The sequence below is a fragment of the Staurois parvus genome, unplaced genomic scaffold (genome assembly GCF_062004578.1).
Source record: "Staurois parvus isolate SC_StPar_1 unplaced genomic scaffold, SC_StPar_1.0 ptg000182l, whole genome shotgun sequence".
Lineage (NCBI taxonomy): Eukaryota > Metazoa > Chordata > Amphibia > Anura > Ranidae > Staurois > Staurois parvus.
The window spans coordinates 2,874,506-2,894,833 of NW_028317978.1; the positions used below are offsets into that span (position 1 = coordinate 2,874,506).

A 20,328-nucleotide genomic window follows, 5' to 3' on the forward strand; every position below is an offset into this window, starting at 1 on the left:
ATCAAGGCATTTTTGTCCACACAACTGCCACTAGCTGGATATTTTCTCTTTATTGGATCATTCTCTGTAAATGCTAGAGATGGTTGTGCATGAACATCCCAGTAGATCAGCAGTTTTTTTAAATATTCAAACCAGCCTGTCTTGCACAAACAACCTGGCCACGTTCATAGTCACTTAAATCCCCTTTATTCCCCATTCTGATTTGAACTTCAGCAATTCGTCTTCACCACCTCTAGATGTCTAAATGCATTGAGTTGCTGCCATGTGATTAGCTGATTAGCAATTTGTGTTACCAAGCAATTGAACAGGTGTACCTTATAAAGTGGCGGGTGAGTGTATATTGTCTGGCTTCAGTTTACAGTTTATACAACAACAAGGCTCTGTTCAACAACATCACCTAAAACCAACACTGGGTGTACACTGGTGGAGAAATCAACTCCCAGTTTCCTATATCCAATAGGACAACTTTTCTAAAAGTTTTCCTAGCACTGGAAACCGTGAGTAAGACAAGCAAGTACATAAAACAAAAATAACTCACTTTAACTGTTGGATAGGTTTTCTTCCCTTTCTCGCTGGATGCCCCAGGTAGTCCACCGTGAGATGGTCCTTCACACACATAGCGAAACCGAAAGCCACGCTGTAAAGATCAATATTGGCAATGAATACAGTAAACAAATATTTACAAACTTTTCACTTTTGTAGAAATCGGTGCTTACCAAGCACCCACTGTTGGGTCTACAGTTCCTGCAAATGACCCCAAAAAGGTAATGCTAGTGGACAAGTTTATGTGTAATAACAAGCAAAAGGTTATTGGCAAGAGTGTTTTCAGGGAATCAAATCTAAAATTAATTACCTTTCCATGATAGAGTTGTGGGTTTTAGCTATACCATGGCCCTGACCACACAAAATGATAAATGGTCCACATTAATTTTAATAAATACTATCATGAAAATCCATTGTCCATTTAAAAGAAACTATTTAATAAATATTAGCGGCCTCTTGAACATAGGTCACCTGTCACACCGCTGCGAATTAAAAATTGCGTGATTTCTGTGCAATTTCAACGTGATTTCTGAAGACTTTATTGCTACTTGTAAAGATTTTCAACGATTTCTTACAATTTTCAGAGCGATTTCCATTGTATTCTATGTATGTGAAATCGCAACAAAACTGCATAAAAGGTCATACAAGAACTACTTTAGAAATCGCAAATGTTAAGACATTGACATTCATTAGATGAGATTTCAGGTGCGATTCCAATTCCTAAATCGCAGATGCAAGTGTTCATTTTAAAAGTTAACAGCAAGGGGTGTCAAAGGCACTATTTTGGAGTTAGATTTGGTCTCTCTCTGTAAAGTGTCACTAACAATGATGGAAAAATGAACTCATGCTAACAAAATATGGTATTAGGAAAAGATGAATGGTCAATGTGACCGTACAGTCATTTACCTACCTGTTTGGGCTGCTCTATGATTGCCAGGTGTGGACCATTTGCTTAAAAGAAATGATAAAAAGTTAGATAATGCATTCTCTAGGAAAATTTTTACTTGATTAGCAAAACGAGGAGAGAATGTGTTGACTTTATGCATGTAAATTGCACTCTATAGGTTTCTAAAAATATAGAAAAGTTTTTTAGCATGTGGCTCTGCAAAGAGCATCCTACAAAGTGACAAAAAACAGCAACAAGGTGCTATTTTATCTGCCAGGATTAAATAAGCATTATTTCTTTGAGATGTGTTCATTTGTACTTCCAACATAATGCAGTATTAAACCCAAAACCAAAAGTATAAATATATGGCATATTACCAATCTTTTCCCCCTTTATTTTCACCTGGTGAGCCAGTAACATGCATCTGTCTTTACGTCTCTTGCCACTCTGAATGGTGGAAAGCAGCATTTGTCAATCTGGGGAGAGGGTAGTGCTGGATGCACAAGCAGATTAAAATGTAATTGAGCAATAAATTAAAGCTGAACTTCAGCCAAAACTATTTAAGCAGTTACAGCAAATTTTCCTTTGGATAAATATTTTACATAAATTAATAAAAGTTGACCATTGTAAGCACCCTTGTCAGTGTTAAATGGTTTATTCCAACCCTCAAACTGTCACCTTTTTTTTTTGGACAGTTTGGTCTGTTTAAACATTCAATACCAGGCACTTTTACCCCCTTCCTGCTCAGGCCAATTTTCAGCTTTCAGCATTGTCGCACTTTGTATGACAATTGCGCACTCGTGCAAAATTGTACCCATAAAAAAATGTTAGCATATTTTTTTTACACAAACTAGAGCTTTGTTTTGGTGGAATTTAATCACCACTGAGTTTTTGATTTTTTGCTAAAAAAAAGACCGACACGTTTGAAAAAGAACAAACAAAAACGTGTTTTTCTTCGTTTCGGTTAGAACATTTTGCAAATAAATAACCTTTTATAAACATAGGTCAAAATGTGTTCTGCTACATTTCTTTGGTGACAATAACCCAAATTAGTGTATATTATTTAGTCTGTAGGAAGGGTTTAGAGTCCACAAACTATGGTATCTATATCTGACAATAGATTAATCCTAATGTACTGAAACCTCATTTCTTGAGGCCCGAAACCGCCATGATAGTACAAATTCCCCCAAATGACCTATTTTTGGAAAATAGTCCAAGGTATTTAGTAAGAGGCATGGCAAGTTTTTTTGAAGTTGTATTTTTTTTGTCACAATTTTTAAGAAAATGAAGAAATATTGTCACCAGTCCAGTACAGTGATATCATATAACTGGTGTGGCGGTGATCAGGGACATTGAATAGTGACAGTATTTTTTTTAAATGTCTATTATTTAGTTCAACACACTGTGACCAGAGCAAAACAATGTTACTGTAGTAACACTGTAGTACTCTGGGGAAGTGAACAGGATTTTATACCAGTGAATTTCATTGATATTAGCAATCATTTTTACTGAATGAAAGTGATTCATTAAGTGTCTTAACTGTGATTAACTGTGATTGGCCAAAGCTCATCAGATGGCACAGATGGGCTGTGATTGGATATGTCTGCACCATGTGACTGCTGCGATCAATCACAGCTAACAATGCTATTGTATACATACAATGGATGGCATGAAAGAAAGCCATCCATTGTTTACAATTGTCATGTGATTGGTCACAGTGATCACATGACACTTGCAACGGGTTGGTGTAGTGATCAGTCATCGGATGCGTCTGGTGGACACAGCCAGTAACAGATCACACCGCTGCATGGCCCTGCGGCAGTGTGAGCGGAACCTTCTGAGAGGACGTCATATGATGTCCACTCAGAAGGAGAAGCATTCTGTCTGACCATCAATCTGCTATAGGCCAGATGAGAAAGTGTTAAGGAAGTTGAAAAAGAACAGACAATATTGGTCAGAACACCAGGTGCAAATAAGAAAAAAAAAAATTAAAAAAGAAAATTAATGCAGCCATCACATCAAACATTTGGTAAGCTGCAATATAATACTTTTTTTGTTTTGGGGTTTAATACTGCTTTAAGTTTACCAGACAAACAGCTGAATATTTACTCAAGCTCAAAACTAATGCACTCCTTCAAAAATAAAAATGGAGGCTAGTAGGGCAGTGTCTAGAATGCACTATTAATTGCAAGCCACTAGCTGCAGAATATGAAAGAGCCCTCTTTTCCTGCTATCACCAAAACATGGTGTGCCTACAAGCTAGGATAAGAGAACTGTTCTGTTGGCTTTTTACTATGAAGAGTTTGAGCAGTGCCAAATCCAGAACACTATTGTTGGCTAATCAGGCAAAACACCCCCATAGATCGAAATAATTCTTTAACTATTTACTTGTTAAAACTATCAGACAAATATAAACACACACACACATATTTAATTTATTTATTTTGCATCCAGAAAGTGTTTACTGCGCTTAACTTTTGCAACATTTTATGTTACAGCCTTAGTCTAAAATGGATTAAATACATTTTTTTTCTCAACATTCTACAAACAATACCCGATAATGACAACATGAAAGAAGTTCATTTTGAAATCTTTGCAATTTATTAAAAATAAAAAACTAACAAAACCACATGTACACAAGTATTCACAGCCTTTGCCATGACACTCAAAATTGAGCTCTGGTGCATCCTGTTCCCACTGATCATCCTTGAGATGTTTCCACAACGTGATTGGAGTCCACCTGTGGGAAATTCAGTTGATTGGACAGGATTAGGTCAGGCATAAACCTGTCTATATAAGGTCCCACAGTTAGCAGTGCATTTCAGAGAACAAACCAAGCCATGAAGTCCAAGCAATTGTCCGCAGACCTCCGAGACAGGATTGTATCAAGGCACACATCTGGGGAAGGGTACAGAAAAATTTCTGCAGCATTGAAGGTCCCTATGAGCACAGTGGCCTCCATCATCCATAAATGGAAGAAGTTTGGAACCACCAGGAATCTTCCTAGAGCGGGCCACCCGGCCAAAATGAGCGATCGAAGGACAAGGGCCTTAGCCAAGGAGGTAACCAAGCACCAGATGGTCACTCTGAAAGGGCTCCATCATTTCTCTGTGAACCTTCCAGAAGAACAACCATCTCTGCTGCACTTCACCAATCAGGCCTGTATGGTATTGTGGCCAGACGGATGCCACTCCTCAATAAAAGCAAATGACAGCCCGCCTGGAGTTTGCCAAAAGGCACCTGAGGGACTCTCAGAACATGAGAAACAAAACTATACCATCCATACAGTGAAGCATGGTGGTGGCAGCATCATGATGTGGTGATGTTTTTCAGCAGCAGGAACTGGGAGACTAGTCAGGATCGAAGGAAAGATGAATGCAGCAATGTACAGAGACCTCCTTGATGAAAACCTGTTCCAGAGCACTCTGGACCTTAGACTTGGGTGACGTTTCATCTTTCAACAGGACAACGACCCTAAGCACACAGCCCACATAACAAAGGAATGGCTACGGACCAATTCTGTGAATGTGGCTGTGCACCGACACTCCCCATCCAACCTGATGGAGCTTGAGAGGTACTACAAAGAAGAATGGGAGACATTGCTCAAAAATAGGTGTGCCAAGCTTGTAGCATCATACTCAAAACGATTTGAGGCTGTATTTGATGCTAAAGGTGCTTCAACAAAGTATTGAGCAAAGGCTGTGAATACTTATGCACATCTTTCCCATTGTCATTATGGGGTATTGTTTGTAGAATGTTGAGGGAAAAAAATGAATTTAATCCATTTTGGAAAATGGCTGTAACATAACAAAATGTGGCAAAAGTTAAGCGCTTTGAATACATATATATACATACATATATATACATACATATATATATATATACATACATATATATACACACACATACATACACACACATACACTATTGCCAAAAATATTGGGAAACTCCTCCAAATCATTGGATTCAGGTGTTCCAATCACCTTCATGGCCACAGGTGTATAAAATAAAGCAGCTAGGCACACAGACTGCTTCTACAAACATTTGTGAAAGAATGGGTCGCTCTCAGGAGCTCAGTGAATTCAAGCATGGTACTGTGATAGGTTGCTACCTGTGCAAAAAGTCCATCCGTGACATTTCCTTGCTACTAAATATTCCACGGTCAACTGTTAGTGGTATTATAACAAAGTGGAAGCAATTGGAAACAACAACAACTCAGCCACGAAGTGGTAGGCCACGTAAAATGACAGAGCATGGTCAGCGCATGCTGAAGAGCACAATGCGCAGAAGTCGCCAACTGTCTGCAGAGTCAATAGCTAAAGACCTCCAAGCTTCGTGTGGCCTTCAGATTAGCATAACAACAGTGCATAGAGAACTTCATGGAATGGGTTTCCATGACAAAGCAGCTGCATCCAAGCCTTAGATCAGCAAGTGCAATGCAAAGCGTCAGATGCAGTGGTGTAAAGCATGCCACCACTGGACTCTAGTGCAGTGGAGACGTGTTCTCTGAAATGACCAATCGCACTTCTCTCTCTGGCAATCCGATGGACGTGTCTGGGTTTGGCGGTTGCCAGAATGGTACTTGCCTGACTGCATTGTGCTAAGTGTAGTTTGGTGCAGGGGGGGTTTATGGTGTGGGTTTTTTTTTTTGTTTTGTTTTTTTTTTTTTTTTAGGGATTAGGCTTGGCCCCTTAGTTCCAGTGAAGGGAACTCTTAAGGCATCAGCATACCAAGACATTTTGGACAATTTCATGCTCCCAACTTTGTGGGAACAGTTTGGGGATGGCTCCTCCTGTTCCAACATGACTGCGCACCAGTGCACAAAGCAAGCTCCATCAAGACATGGATGAATGAGTTTTGGGTGGAGGCCTGCATAAAGTCCTCACCTCAACCTGATAGAACAACTTTGGGATGAATTAGAGCGGAGACTGCGAGCCAGGCCTTCTCATCTGATATAAGTGCCTGACCTCACAAATGCGCTTCTGCAAGAATGGCCAAACATTCCCATAGACACACTCCTAAACCTTGTGGAAAGTCTTCCCAGAAGAGTTGAAGCTGTTATAGCTGCAAAGGGTAGGCCAACTCAATAATGAACCCTACGGACTAAGACTGGGATGCCACTGAAGTTCATGTGCGTGGAAAGGCAGGCGTCCAAAAACCTTTGGCAATACTGTGTGTGTGTATGTATATGTGTGTATATATACACAGGTGAAACTCGAAAAATTAGAATATCGTGCACAAGTTAATTTATTTCAGTAATGCAACTTAAAAGGTGAAACTAATATATGAGATGACTCATTACATGCAAAGGAAGATAGTCCAAGCTGTGATTTGTCATAATTGTGATGATTATGGCTTACAGCTCATGAAAACCCCAAATCTACAATCTCAAAAAATTAGAATATTACATCCCATCAATAAAACAAGGATTGTACATAGAACAATATCGGTCCTCTGAAAAGTATAAGCATGCATATGTACTCAGTACTTGGTTTGGGCCCCTTTTGCAGCAGTTACTGCCTCAATGCGGCGTGGCATGGAAGCTATCAGCCTGTGGCACTGCTGAGGTGTTATGGAAGGCCAGGATGCTTCAATAGCGGCCTTCATCTCTTCTGCATTGTTCGGTCTCATGTCTCTCATCTTTCTCTTGGCAATGCCCCATAGATTCCCTATGGGGTTCAGGTCAGGCGAGTTTGCTGGCCAATCAAGCACAGTATTCCCACGGTCATTGAACCAGGTTTTGGTGCTTTTGTCAGTGTGGGCAGGTGCCAAGTCCTGCTGGAAAATGAAGTCAGCATCCCCATAAAGCTCATCTGTGGAAGGAAGCATGAAGTGCTCCAACATCTCCAGGTAGACGGCTGCGTTGACCCTGGACTTAATGAAGCACAGTGGACCAACACCAGAAGATGACATGGCTCCCCATATCAACACAGACTGTGGAAACTTCACACTGGATTTCAAGCATCTTGCAGAGTGTGCCTCTCCATTCTTCCTCCATACTCTGGGTCCTTGGTTTCCAAATGAGATGCAAAAGTTGCTCTCATCAGAAAAGAGGACTTTGGACCACTGAGCAACAGACCAGGTCTGTTTTTCTTTAGCCCAGGTAAGACGCTTCTGACGTTGTTTGTTATTCAGGAGCGGCTTGACAATAGGAATACAACATTTGAAGCCCGTGTCCAGGATTCGTCTGTGTGTGGTGGCTCTTGATGCACTGACTCCAGCCTCAGTTCACTCCTTGTGAAGGTACCCAACACTTTTGAATGGCCTTTTCCTGACAATCCTCTCCAGGCTGTGGTCATCCCTGCTGCTTGTGCACCTTTTTCTTCCACACTTTTCCCTTCCACAGAACTCTCTATTAATGTGCTTAGATACAGCACTTTGGGAACATCCATCTTCTTTTGCAATTACCTTTTGAGGCTTTCCGTCCTTATGGAAGCTGTCAATGATGGTTTTCTGTACAACTGTCAGGTCAGCAGTCTTTCCCATGATTGTGATTCCTACTGAACCAGACTGAGAGACCATTAAAAGGCTCAGGAACCCTTTGCAGGTGTTATGGCTTAATTAGCTGATTAGAGTGGGACACTTTGAGCCCAGAATATTGCACCTTTTCACAATATTCTAATTTTCTGAGATTGTGGATTTGGGGTTTTCATGAGCTGTAAGCCATAATCATCACAATTATGACAAATCACGGCTTGAACTATCTTGCTTTACATGTAATGAGTCTATCTCATTAGTTTCACCTTTTAAGTTGCATTACTGAAATAAATGAACTTTTGCACGATATTCAAATTTTTTGAGTTTCACCTGTATGAAGGAAATAGGTATTTGCTCCCCTGCTGATTTTGAATGTTTGCCCACTCACAAAGAAATTATCAGTATAAAAATCGAATGGTAGGTGTATTGTAACACTGAGAGACAGAAGACCAACACAAAAGTCAAAAGAAATGCATGTCTAACAAATTATGCACTGATTTGCATGTTCATGAGGGAAATAAGTATTTGATTCCCTATCATTCAGCAGGATTTCTGGCTACCAGGTGTCTTTCATACAGGTAACAAGCTGAGATTAGAAGCAGTCTCTTAAAGGGAGTGCTGCTAATCTCATTTTACTACCTGTATAAAAGACACCTGTCCACGGGAGCAATCAAACAATCAGATTTCAAACTCTCCACCATGGCAAAGACCAAAGAGCTGTCCAAGGATGTCAGGAACAAGATTGTAGACCTACACAAGGCTAGACTGGTCTACCAAACTATCGCCAAGCAGCTTGGTGAGAAGGTGACAACAGTTGGTGCAATCATTCGCAAATAGAAGAAACACAAAACAGCTGTCAGTCTCCCTAGGTCTGCTGCACCATGCAAGATCTCACCTCATGGAATGTCAATGATCACGAGAACAGTGAGGAATCTTCCCAGAACTACACGTGAGGATCTTGTCAATAATCTCCAGGCAGCTGGGACCACAGTCACCAAGAAAACAATTGGTAACACACTTCGCCGACATGGATTTAAATCCTGCAGTGTCTGCAAGGTCCCTCTGCTCAAGAAAGCACATGTCCAGGCCCGTCTGAAGTTTGCCACTGAACATCTGAATGATGCAGAGGAGGACTGGTTGAAAGTGTTGTGGTCAGATAAGACCAAAATCAAGCTCTTTGGCATCAACTCAACTTGCCGTGTTTGGAGGAGGAGGAATGCTGCCTATGACCCCAAGAACACCATCCCAACTGTCAAACATGGTGGTGGAAACATTCTGCTTTGGGGGTGTTTGATGCGGTGCCGTTGTCATGTCCCCTTAGCAAAAAAAGGGATGATGGACGGGGCAATGTACCATCAAACCTTGAGAGAGAACCTTCTTTCCTCCGCCAGGGCATTGAAAATGGGTCGCGGATGGGTGTTCCAGCATGACAATGACCCAAAACACACAGCCAAGGCAACAAAGGAGTGGCTCAAGAAGAAGCACATTAAGGTCCTGGAGTGGCCTAACCAGTCTCCAGACCTTTATCTGATTGAAAATCTGTGGAGGGAGCTGAAAGTTCAAGTTGCCAAATGTCAGCAGCCAATCCTAAGGACTAGGAGAGGATCAGCCAAGAGGAGTGGGCCAACATCCCTCCTGAGATGTGTGCAAACCTGTTGGCCAACTACAGGAAACGTGTGACCTCTCTGATTGCCAACAAGGGATTTCCTGCCAAGTACTAAGTCATGTTTTGTGAAGGGGATCAAATACTTATTTCCCTCATGAACATGCAAATCAGTGCATAATTTGTTAGACATGCATTTCTTTTGACTTTTTTGTTGATATTCTGTCTCTCAGTATTACAATACACCTACCATTCGATTTGTAGACTGATCATTTCTTTGTGAGTGGGCCAACATTCAAAATCAGCAGGGGATCAAATACTTATTTCCTTCACTGTATATAATTTTTTTCCCTGCACTGCATCTGAGCACTACAAGCCCAATATGCTGCTTAATTCATTGTTAATATTCAAAGAAAACTCACCCATCCATTCATGTCTCCATGCTTTATTTTGTTGTGAAATCACTTTGAAAAAAACACCACCTAGCATTCACCTAGCATTCAAGTGGCCATCTTGAGTAAGAGCAGATGATTCATGTAGCATTTACTTTCTGGAATCCATCTTAATCATAATATGGTGACTGCATTATTTTTGTTTTTTCAGGCCTAGTAAACTTTATGCAAGTACAGAAAAAAAATCTTGCCGATTCTGCCAAAAAACCCCTGTCCTTTTGCACTAAACTAATCCCAAACAATGGTATCAGCATTCCCTCTGCTCTTATATGGACTAGAAAATGCCTATCCCTGTGTAATGCAGATGAGGAGAGCTTGTAGTTCTGATAAGGAGAGCAGTCTACAGTGATAGTGCTAAGTGAACATTGTTTCCTAGGACAGGATTTGTGTTACTGCCAAGTACTGTATTATTCCCAGTTAAAAATAAAGGAATATAGCCTGAAGAGATAAAAAATAATGCAGTTACCACTATTAAGGACTGACAAGCTGCAATATGTTCGATTTTTTGTTGTTGGGTTGAGATACACCTTACACACTTTAAAATAATATAGCACATACAAACAAACTAGCGACAACTGAAAAAGACAAAGTGGTCAACTGAGTTTGCTCCTTTCTGATTTTTTTTTTTCCATATTTTAACCTTTTCCTGCCCCCCGCCCCCCAAGTACACTGTAAATTTATGTTTGTTCCAAGAATGTTTCAATGAAAAGTAATTAAAAATTTAATGCAATTAAATAGAACATGCTTTCCAGACACTGCCCTACAATCCATTAGGAAACAGTCCATGTGAAATGTTTGCAATGTGATCTATCAAGGATTTGCTCCTCACACTCAGAACGCGGACCATTCACAAAACACCTTGTATTTTTCTCAATGAATTGAAGGCACCACAACCTCCACCTCACCCAATTAGAGAATACCCCACATTCAAGTATGTAAGTAAGCCACATGTGTAACTAGTTAGCTTTTATTTATCACTCAAAAAAAAAAAAATTGAAACATGCTCTACCTGACCTTCTGAAAATGCTAACTGACTGCCAGTTTAACACTCTGGTACTGATGTAGAAAAAGAAAATACTTACGTATTTCTGGTTCAGGATCCTGAGACTCTATGTATGGAGAATAATCAAAACCATCACCTGGATCTCCATTGCAAAAATACTGGTTGAGGAAAGACAAACACCAATTAAATTTGACCCACATATTCACAAAAGTTACAGCTTAAGACCTAACCTAGTTTTGTCATTATTTGTTCATCTTATCTAACTTTTGTGTACGATTTATAAGAGCAAGTTGGATTGCAAACCCATAACTTGTATTTATGCAAAATATACATATAAGTAAACAAACTACGATACTTTCGGTCAAGTACTTGCCAATACTTTACAACACATATTTAGCAGATTACACCTTAAGACTGCCATCATGTTCAAAACAAAGTGCATTTCTGCATTTGCCAGAGAAGAAACTAAATACAAATATTTTTAATTATGGATAACTAATAACTTTTTGAATATCAATCAACTTTTACCTGCTTCACAGCGAGATTTGTGTCTTCATTGGGAAAGGCTGGAATCAGCAATGTAGGTGAACCTCAGATCCAGTCTGTATCTACTGAGTTTGTTGTCCTGTATTGTGACAGTAAGCATCCCAAATACAGAGTCTAAGTAATGGAGTCAGGTGCAAGTGATCAAGGTTGGCTGATCCAGTTTAGAAACTGCTTGAAGCCAGCGAGTTTGCAGGCTTAAACAAAAGGCCGTGCATGTATATTGGAGAATCTGCACTAGCTGCCAGTCGTGTTTCAGAGAAAGGTCCATCCTCCTTTGTTTTGGCCAGGCTGTCATGGATTCTGGCACTCTCATTTATCTTTGTTGACTTGCTCCTTGTACACTTTAGAAATGTAAGCTATATAATATCTATCTGTGGTGGGCTGTCAGGGCCAGCAATTCCTTTTATGCTGGCCTAAACAATCAGAATCACTGACTTATGTTTTAATATATTTTTTCCATGAATGTGTTATTCCCAATAGTCTTTTTTCTTCAATTCTTAGCTTTTCTTTTGGTTTCACTGCTTCCAGTAGTGTATGTTTATGTTAGAGCTTTTATCCAATGATATTTCAGCCATGATAGCCTTAATGTGTTGCCAGGGTCAAATAAATCTGCCATGAAAGCTTCTGACTCAACAGTGCGAACGTGTGTAGCTTACAGTAAACTGCAATGAAACTGTAGCTTTAACCCATCAGATTTTGAGTTGGTGACACTGGGCCATCTAGTAGGCATAAAATCACTGTATCAGGTAAATCCCACCTTACCACCTTCCAAATTCAGTATTCAGCTTATAAAGAATATCCATGATTCCATCATTTAGTTTTTTCAAGGAAAATGGTTAGGGGTAGTTCATATTTAAGAGCGGTTTTTATCCAAACTGTCTCTGTGGTAGATTATATGTCTTTGTGCTTTCACGTTTTTTTGTAGATAATGTGTAATAAAGCTTTACTAATTTTGACCCGAGTATATCTGTGTGTGTTTATCCAGAGTTAATGTTTACACCGTTAAAGTCCCACACATCTTACATTCTTTAAAATATAAGGTCTATTTGGAATGTGGTGCAGATGGATCAACTATACCCTTCTTCTATAAAATCATTATACGCACAATAATGTGAGCCAAACATTGCTGGATTAATTCAGGTAGGTCATCAGGTGTGAAATGTGTCCACAGGGATTCAATGCTCTGTGCGGAAAGCATGGTCCTAGCACACTAACTGATCTGTCACTGACAACTCTTAGGCTGGCCATACGCTATACAATTTTCTGTCCATTTTCCTTTAGATTTACCTTCAACTATGTAGTGCAAGAGCCTGACTAATTGGCTACAATTGAAAGTGTTGTGTAGGTTTGACCTCATATTATATGGTTTTTGTTAAATCTAAATTGGTTTGTGATCCTGATTACTGCTACGAGAGAAATCACAGCAATCAAGTGATCGTGACTCCGCCTCCTGGTGTTAACAGGTGCCAGGAAAGGGCTTAATACTGAATATGATAATTGAGTTGGATATAAAAGTTATAAAATACAAAAAGTGAAAAAAAAGCATCTGATGTATCAACAATATAATGCAAAAATTTCCACTTCAGATTTCAATCCTCAATGTATCTTGGAGTTCACATTAAAAAATCCACTAGGATTCTTTTGTAGGCATCACCCATAAGTCAGAACCTTCAATGCTCCAATACATTCCAATTTATGATGATCATATAGGAAATAATAGGAAATTCTTCAATCTCAAAAGTCTCTTTCGTACATGTAGATATAAAGGTAAAGTGGTATTAAATCCAAAAGCAAACATTTATTATTTTGCAGTTACCAATTTTTAAATGGCTGCATTCATTTTCTTTTCAAGGCTTTCTTTATTTTATTTTTGTCTGGTGATCCTGCCAGTAAGTCTGTTGTTTTTCAACAGAACAAGCTGTCTTGCAGGTGTAGCAGTTAGAGGGTAGAGGCAAACCATTTACTACTGTCAGGGGGTGCTTACAAATGATCAGCTTTTATTAGTTTATGTAAAACCTTTATCCCAAAAGGAAAAAAACATGTTGCTGTAATGGTTTAAAAAGTGTTAGCTGGAGTTTGGTTTCAAGTTGTTTAGCGTATCTAAATCTGCTAGTACATCTAAGGTCTCATGTACACTGCTGCTTCTAAACGTGAATTTCTGAGTTTTTGGCATTTTTTTGCCAAAGCCCCTGAACTCAACTCAATAAAAGCCTGTGTGTACACACAGGATTTTACCAGAGGTTAAGAGCAGCAGAGTTTAGGGGCAGTTAAACTTTCCTCTTCTGAAAGCACAAGAATTACGGCAAAATTGCGTGCAAACGAATCTAAACGCTAGCTGCGTTTAGCACTTGGGCGCTTATTCTTGTCAAGGGAAAATACTCTGGCCAATCAAATGAAAAAACATCCAAGCGCTAAACACAGTACTGCGTTTAAACTCACTGTGTTTAGCGTTTTTCTCCTGCCAGGAGAGCTAAATGTCTAGGGAAGTTCATGTGTACATGAGCCCTAACACTCCCCTCCGTCCAGATTAACAATGCTGTTGTCCAAAGGTGTCTCTATTGCTCCTTTATCCAGAGTGGAGGCACTCCAATACAGGAGGTGTGTTACTGGCCAGATGGTGAAAACGAAGGGAAAAAGTCTATTAAAAAGCTAGGAAACTAATGCAGCCACCACATTTATTGATTGGTAAGCTGCAATATATTACATTTTTGTTTGTAGGTTTGCTTTGATACTCTGCTGCTGGAAGGTTTTATTATGAATTTAATATAAAATAATTTTCATTGAACTTTATTGCAAAGGTGCATGGTTGTTCTTGAGTGCCTTTCCATATGAGTAGCACATAATCAATTAAATGTTTTCAGATGACAAGGCCTGCACCAATCTCTCTGTTAATCCAAATGTTATTAGATTCCTAATATTGGGAATTGAGGACTGTAATTGGGATCAGAATAGGATTGATAAATATTCCCAGAAGACAATAAGCTACATACAGAAACCAAATATAAAATTCACCTCATTGCTGATTCCAAGGTCACACAGAAGAGGTAAATCTCGATTTGAAGAAGATAAAAGTCACTTGGTAAATGAAACAAACTTAATATAACTACAAATATTTTTTATTCTGGAGACATTGTTACTTCTCTGGCAAGTACAGGAATTTACATTATTGTTTGAAACTTTCTTGTAACAAAGAGTGTCTCGTTCAGACTTTCTCAACCTTTTTTTCCCCATGAAATAATTTTGAGGTTCCAGGGAATCCCTGATAAAATGAAGGTCAGTGGGGAAAAAATTATTCAGAATGGTTGGATGTCAGTGGGAAGCATGCCCCCTTACAGACAGATAGAAAGGTAATTGGTGTCATGCAGCTGACTCCATTGAACCCGGAACTAGGCAGGCACCATCAGATGGTCAGTCAGCCACACCTCAAGGAACCCTTAGCTACCTATTGAGGAACCACAATTGAGAATGGCTAATCTATCTGCTTTCTATTCCAGCCCAGCAGTTGCCATCACAGTGCTACTGAAGCAATCCCTGGCTATATATATATATATATATATATATATATATATATATTTATATTTTTATTTTTTTTTTAATTTTTTTTTTCAGCATGAGTACACCTCTTTTGAAAAGTAAGAACTTAAGCATTATCTCAGTGACACGAACAATTTCCAAAATTTTAAAATATAAATGAGTTTTATAGAACAATGGTTTGGCTCATTACATGAAAGGAAGGTTAATAAACGTAACTTAGATTACAAAATCTTCACTTTTATGCAAATCGTTTGATGCAAAATAAATACACCCCACAACAAAAACTAGTACATCTAGTATTTTGTATGACCTCCATGATTTCTAAGGACAGCACCAAGTCTTCTAGACATGGAATGAACAGGTTGACGACATATTGCAACATCTTTTTCCATTCTTCAAGAACAACCTCTCTTACAGCCTGGATAATGGATGGAGAGTAATGCTCAACTTTGCTCCCCATAGGTGTTCAATTGGGTTCAGACCTGGAGACTTTCACCCTGTTCTTCTGAATCATTTTCACCCGGTTCTTCTTCAGAAATGCAAATTGCCTTAGATGTGAGTTTTGGATCATTGTCATGTTGGAAAAGTGCAGGATGATCAAGGGCACGGAGTGATAGTAGCATCTTCTCTTTCAATATAGAGCAGTACATCTGTAAATTCATAATGCCATCAATGACATGCAGCTCCCTGACATCAGCAGAACTCATGCAGCCCCACAGTAGGACACTGCCACAACCTGGTTCACTGTAGGCACTAGGCATTTTTCTTTCTACTCCTCACCTTTGTGACGCCATACAGTTTTGAAACCATCAGTTCCAAAAACATTTATCTTGGTCTCATCACTCCAGAGTACAGAGTCCCAGTAGGCTTCTTCTTGTTCAGCATGGGCCTCTCAAATTTTAGGTGGGCTTTTTTGCGCATGGGCTTTAGGAGAGGCTTCCTTTGTGGACAACACCCATGCATGCCATTCCTCTGCATTGTACGCTGTATTGTGTCACAGGAAACAATCACTCCAGTTTGGCATTCTACTTCTTTAGCCAACTGCAGTGAACTTGTATGGAGATTTTTTTCAACCCTTCTCATCAGAAGACGCTCCTGTCAAGGTGTTAACTTTAGTGCATGGCCTGGACATCTCTATGACATGGTTGCAGTTCCAACTTTGTTAAATTTTTGTATCACTTTTGCTACAGTATTCTGACTGATAAGTAAAGCTTTGCTGATCTTCTTGTAACCTTCACCTTTCCCGTGTAAAGAAATTATTTTCTCTTTCTCAGGCCTTGTGACACCCTTTTATAATCAACTTTCTGCTGGACATCTGTTTAACCTCTTGCCTACCAGGCACTTTTACCTACTTCCTGCCCAGGCCAATTTTCAGCTTTCAGCGCTGTTGCACTTTGAATGACAATTGCGCAGTCATGCAACACTGTACACAAACAAAATTTTTATTTTGAGACAGATAGAGCTTTGATTGAAAATCTTACGATTCTGTTATAAAGTTTTGTAAATAAGTAATTTTTCTCCTTCACTGATGTACACTAATGAGGCTGCAGTGATGGGCATGGACAGGCATCACTGATGGGCACTGAAAAGCAGTTGCAGGTAGCACTGATTGGAACTGTTAGGTGGCACTGATAGGCAGCTCTGATGGGCATTGATAGGCGGCACTGACTGGCACTGTTAGGTGGCACTGAAATGCAGCTCTGATGGGCACTGATATGTGGCATTGATGTGAACTGGTAGGCATTGATGGGCACTGACCTGCACTGGTATGTGGCATTGATGGGCACTGACAGATAACACTAATGGGGCTACACTAATCATCAGTGCCTTGATGATCGGTGTAGATGTCCGCTCTGAGTAATGCCGATTACCGGCTCTCCTCATGAGCTGTCAGTGGGAGGAGAGGACTGCCGATAACCGGCATTTGCCATTTACATGTGATCAGCTGTGATTGGACACAGCTGATCACATGACAGAGCTGACGTCATCGGCTCTTTACAGTGATCGATGATCCGCCATGTCCCAGGGACACAGCGCACTGCCGATCACCCCCATGTGCAGTTACAGTGGAAGGATGTTATATGACGTCCTCCCAGAACGAGAGAACAGCCGCCCTCCAGTCATTACCTTATATGGCAGGCGGGAGGCAGTTAATCAATAATTAGACTCACCTGTAGTTGAATTCTTGTTAATTAGGATTTTCTTGTCTAAAATTTAGCTTTGCTCCTAAAACTTTCATTGGGGTGTATTCATTTTTGCAACATGGTCTTGAATTAATCTGTTGGGAAAAATACTTTTTTGTGTGTGCAAATTAATAAATCTTGTTTGCAATCAATGGTATTTGTGGGAGTATTTTGTAGTATAGTGTCCCATAGAAAATGTTGATTCTGAAAAGAAAGTAAAGGTTTTCTGACAAATCTGTTGGGGTGTACTCATTTAGGCTAAGCACTGTATATGTGCGTGTATTTATATATATATATATATATATATATATATATATATATATATATATATATTTATTTTTTTAATTTAAATTAGGATTCATCAGTGATTGATGAATTATGAAATTACCAAGGATATCAATCATAAGGACTGCTCTGTTCTACTTGTGTTATCCTGGTTAGTACTCAAAAACAAGTTCAAGAGTGAAGCAGCAGAGACTAAAAGAAAAAAAAAAAAAAAAAAAAAAAGAATATGATGTGGGATTAGTATCTCAGGCCACAAAAGTTATTTCCTATAGCAAATCTGAAACTAAACAGAGCCTTTTTCCATGTATTTCTCTGAGGTCAAAAAAAAAAAAAAAATTATATATATATATATATATATATATATATATATATATATATATATATATATATATATCTCAATCAGCGTAAGCCAAAGACATCATAAGGAGATAACATAAAATGATATGTTTGCTAAGCTCAGGTCAAATGTTAGTGCACTCCAAAAGAAAAACAAACAAAACCAGTGCTCCAATCTTCATGCAAACCAAGGAATTGTCAAATGCCAACCGAAGAGGTGCTGCCCTTCTGAGATCGGGAAATCTGACCACTGATGAATAAAAGCAAACAAGGGCGCACTCTAATCGTGCATTACCATGGTATAACATGTAATTTATTAAATAAAAAGGATGTATACTCACAAACCAACGTGATATGGGCAGTATAGGTGATCCACAAAAAAAAAAGTCACAATGCATCTGTGTCTAATGATGCGGATAAACTGACGCGTTTCGGGAGCTGAACCCCCTTCCTCAGAGCTAGGGATGTGTCTGCTGGCCACAAGCCTATATAACAATGGGATGTCAGAAGGAGGGTGAAAAAGAACACTCCCATCCACTCTCAACTGACAAAAAAAAAAAAAAAAAAAGAAAAAGGAAAAACCACCAAAATGACATATAGTGTCATGGACCCAGAGGCAATCAGTGTGCTGTACGCAAAGCACACTAATTAACTCGTGGCGTATACTCGTATATAGGGAGGTTACGTCCAAAGAAACCCACTTATAGCCGTTCTCCCACCGATAGTTGGAAAGAGTTTCCAAAATATGGCCTGAGTCTCTCACATAGGAGGGTAACTCTACCACCAACCTCTGCAGAAAGTGATCAATGTAGTTACCCAAATTGCTCGTGAGGCTGTCAATTCCTGATATGATAGACCTTCCTGGAGGATTTGTGACACCCTTATGTATTTTGGGGATGTGATACAAATGAGGTGTCATGGGGTATGGTCTGTAGAGAAAGGCCAACTCTTGTTTAGTGAGAATTTTTTCTTTGACTGCAGTGTCAAGTAATGTTTTAAGAGTGGCTCTATACATGACAATGGGATCTCCAGAAAGTGGTTCATAGGTGTCCGTGTCTCCTAGGAGTCTATGTGCCTCTATTAAGTAGGCCTCTTTATCCATGATGACTAAGCCCCCTCCTTTGTCTGCCTGTCTGATGACCACATTGGAGTTCTTTTTCAATAGTTCCAATGATTGTTTAACCCTTGGGGTCATTTGGGCACAATGGTCTAGATTGGACCTGCGGCACATGCTTCTGAACTCTGAATACACCACCTCATAAAAGGAGGATATGTGATTGCCCTTGGCCCAATGTGGATAAAATGTAGATTTGGGCTTAAACCCTGTATGTTCAATATGGTCACTATAGTAGGACCCAATTGTGTCTATCGTCAAGGGGCCAAATGGATTAAAGTCCCAATAATCTAGTGGTGCACTTCCAATGTCTGTCCAGAGATCTTCCAGAATGGCTAAAGCCTCTATTTATGGATCCAAGTGAGACTTGGAATCGGTGGTGCTAGTGATGTTAGTAGTACTAAAGCTCTCATTCCTCTCTCTTGTCTCTATGTTCTGTATGTCTGTGTTTTTAATAGAGAAATACCTCTGGAGAGTGAGACTCCGTATGAATCTGTTGAGATCAATGAAGAGCTCAAATAGGTTAGGTGAATTGGGAGGTGCAAAGTTCAGGCCCTTCTGCAATAGACTATATTCTGCTGCACTGAAAGTAGTTTTGGATAAATTGTAGATTTTAATAGTACTACATTCTCGTGTCATTTCTTGCCTCTTTTTGGCCTGGATCCCACCTCTCCTTCCTCTACATGTTCCCTGGATCTTTTCCGTCTAAGATGGTCTCCTAGATAGGGGCCCCTTTCTAAAAAAGGTGATGTAATGTCCCGGGTGGTAAGGAAAGTAGAAGAATTGAGGCCTGATCCATGTATTTGCATGTTTCATCACCATGTACTAAGCTTCCAATTATCAATTATTTTATCAATTTATTTATTCATCAATTTAATCATTCATTTACTATCATTTATCATCTATCAGCAATCATAATACACAATATGTTTATGTTAATTAGTGTGCTTTGCATACAGCACACTGATTGCCTCTGGGTCCATGACACTATATGTCATTTCGGTGGTTTTTCCTTTTTTTTTTTCTGTCAGCTGAGAGTGGGTGGGAGTGTCCTTTTTCACCCTCCTTCTGACATCCCATTGGTATATAGGCTTGTGGCCAGCAGACACACCCCTAGCTCTGAGGAAGGGGGTTCAGCTCCCAAAACGCGTCAACTTATCCACATCATTAGACACAGATGCATTGTGACTGTTTTTGTGGATCACCTATACTGCCCATATCACGTTGGTTTGTGAGTATACATCCTTTTTATTTAATAAATTACTTGTTATACCACGGTAATGCACGATTAGAGTGCGCCCTTGTTTGTTTTTATTCATCAGGTCAAATGTTACCTAGTATTTTGCAAGTATATCTTTCAATAAAA

General features: G+C 39.5%; 1 protein-coding gene across 2 annotated transcripts in view; it reads right to left on the reverse strand.

The window, feature by feature from the left end:
* NFKB2 (nuclear factor kappa B subunit 2) overlaps window positions 1-20,328 on the reverse strand; it is an 85,413-nt gene that overhangs the window by 42,956 nt on the left and 22,129 nt on the right. For both annotated transcript variants that reach the window (XM_089677244.1, XM_089677243.1), the window contains exons 3-5: window positions 11,044-11,122; window positions 1,454-1,494; window positions 539-637 (exon numbers count right to left, since the gene is read on the reverse strand). In XM_089677244.1, coding sequence (XP_089533370.1) covers window positions 539-637; window positions 1,454-1,494; window positions 11,044-11,122 — 219 coding nt within the window. The remainder of the gene's footprint in view (window positions 1-538; window positions 638-1,453; window positions 1,495-11,043; window positions 11,123-20,328) is intronic.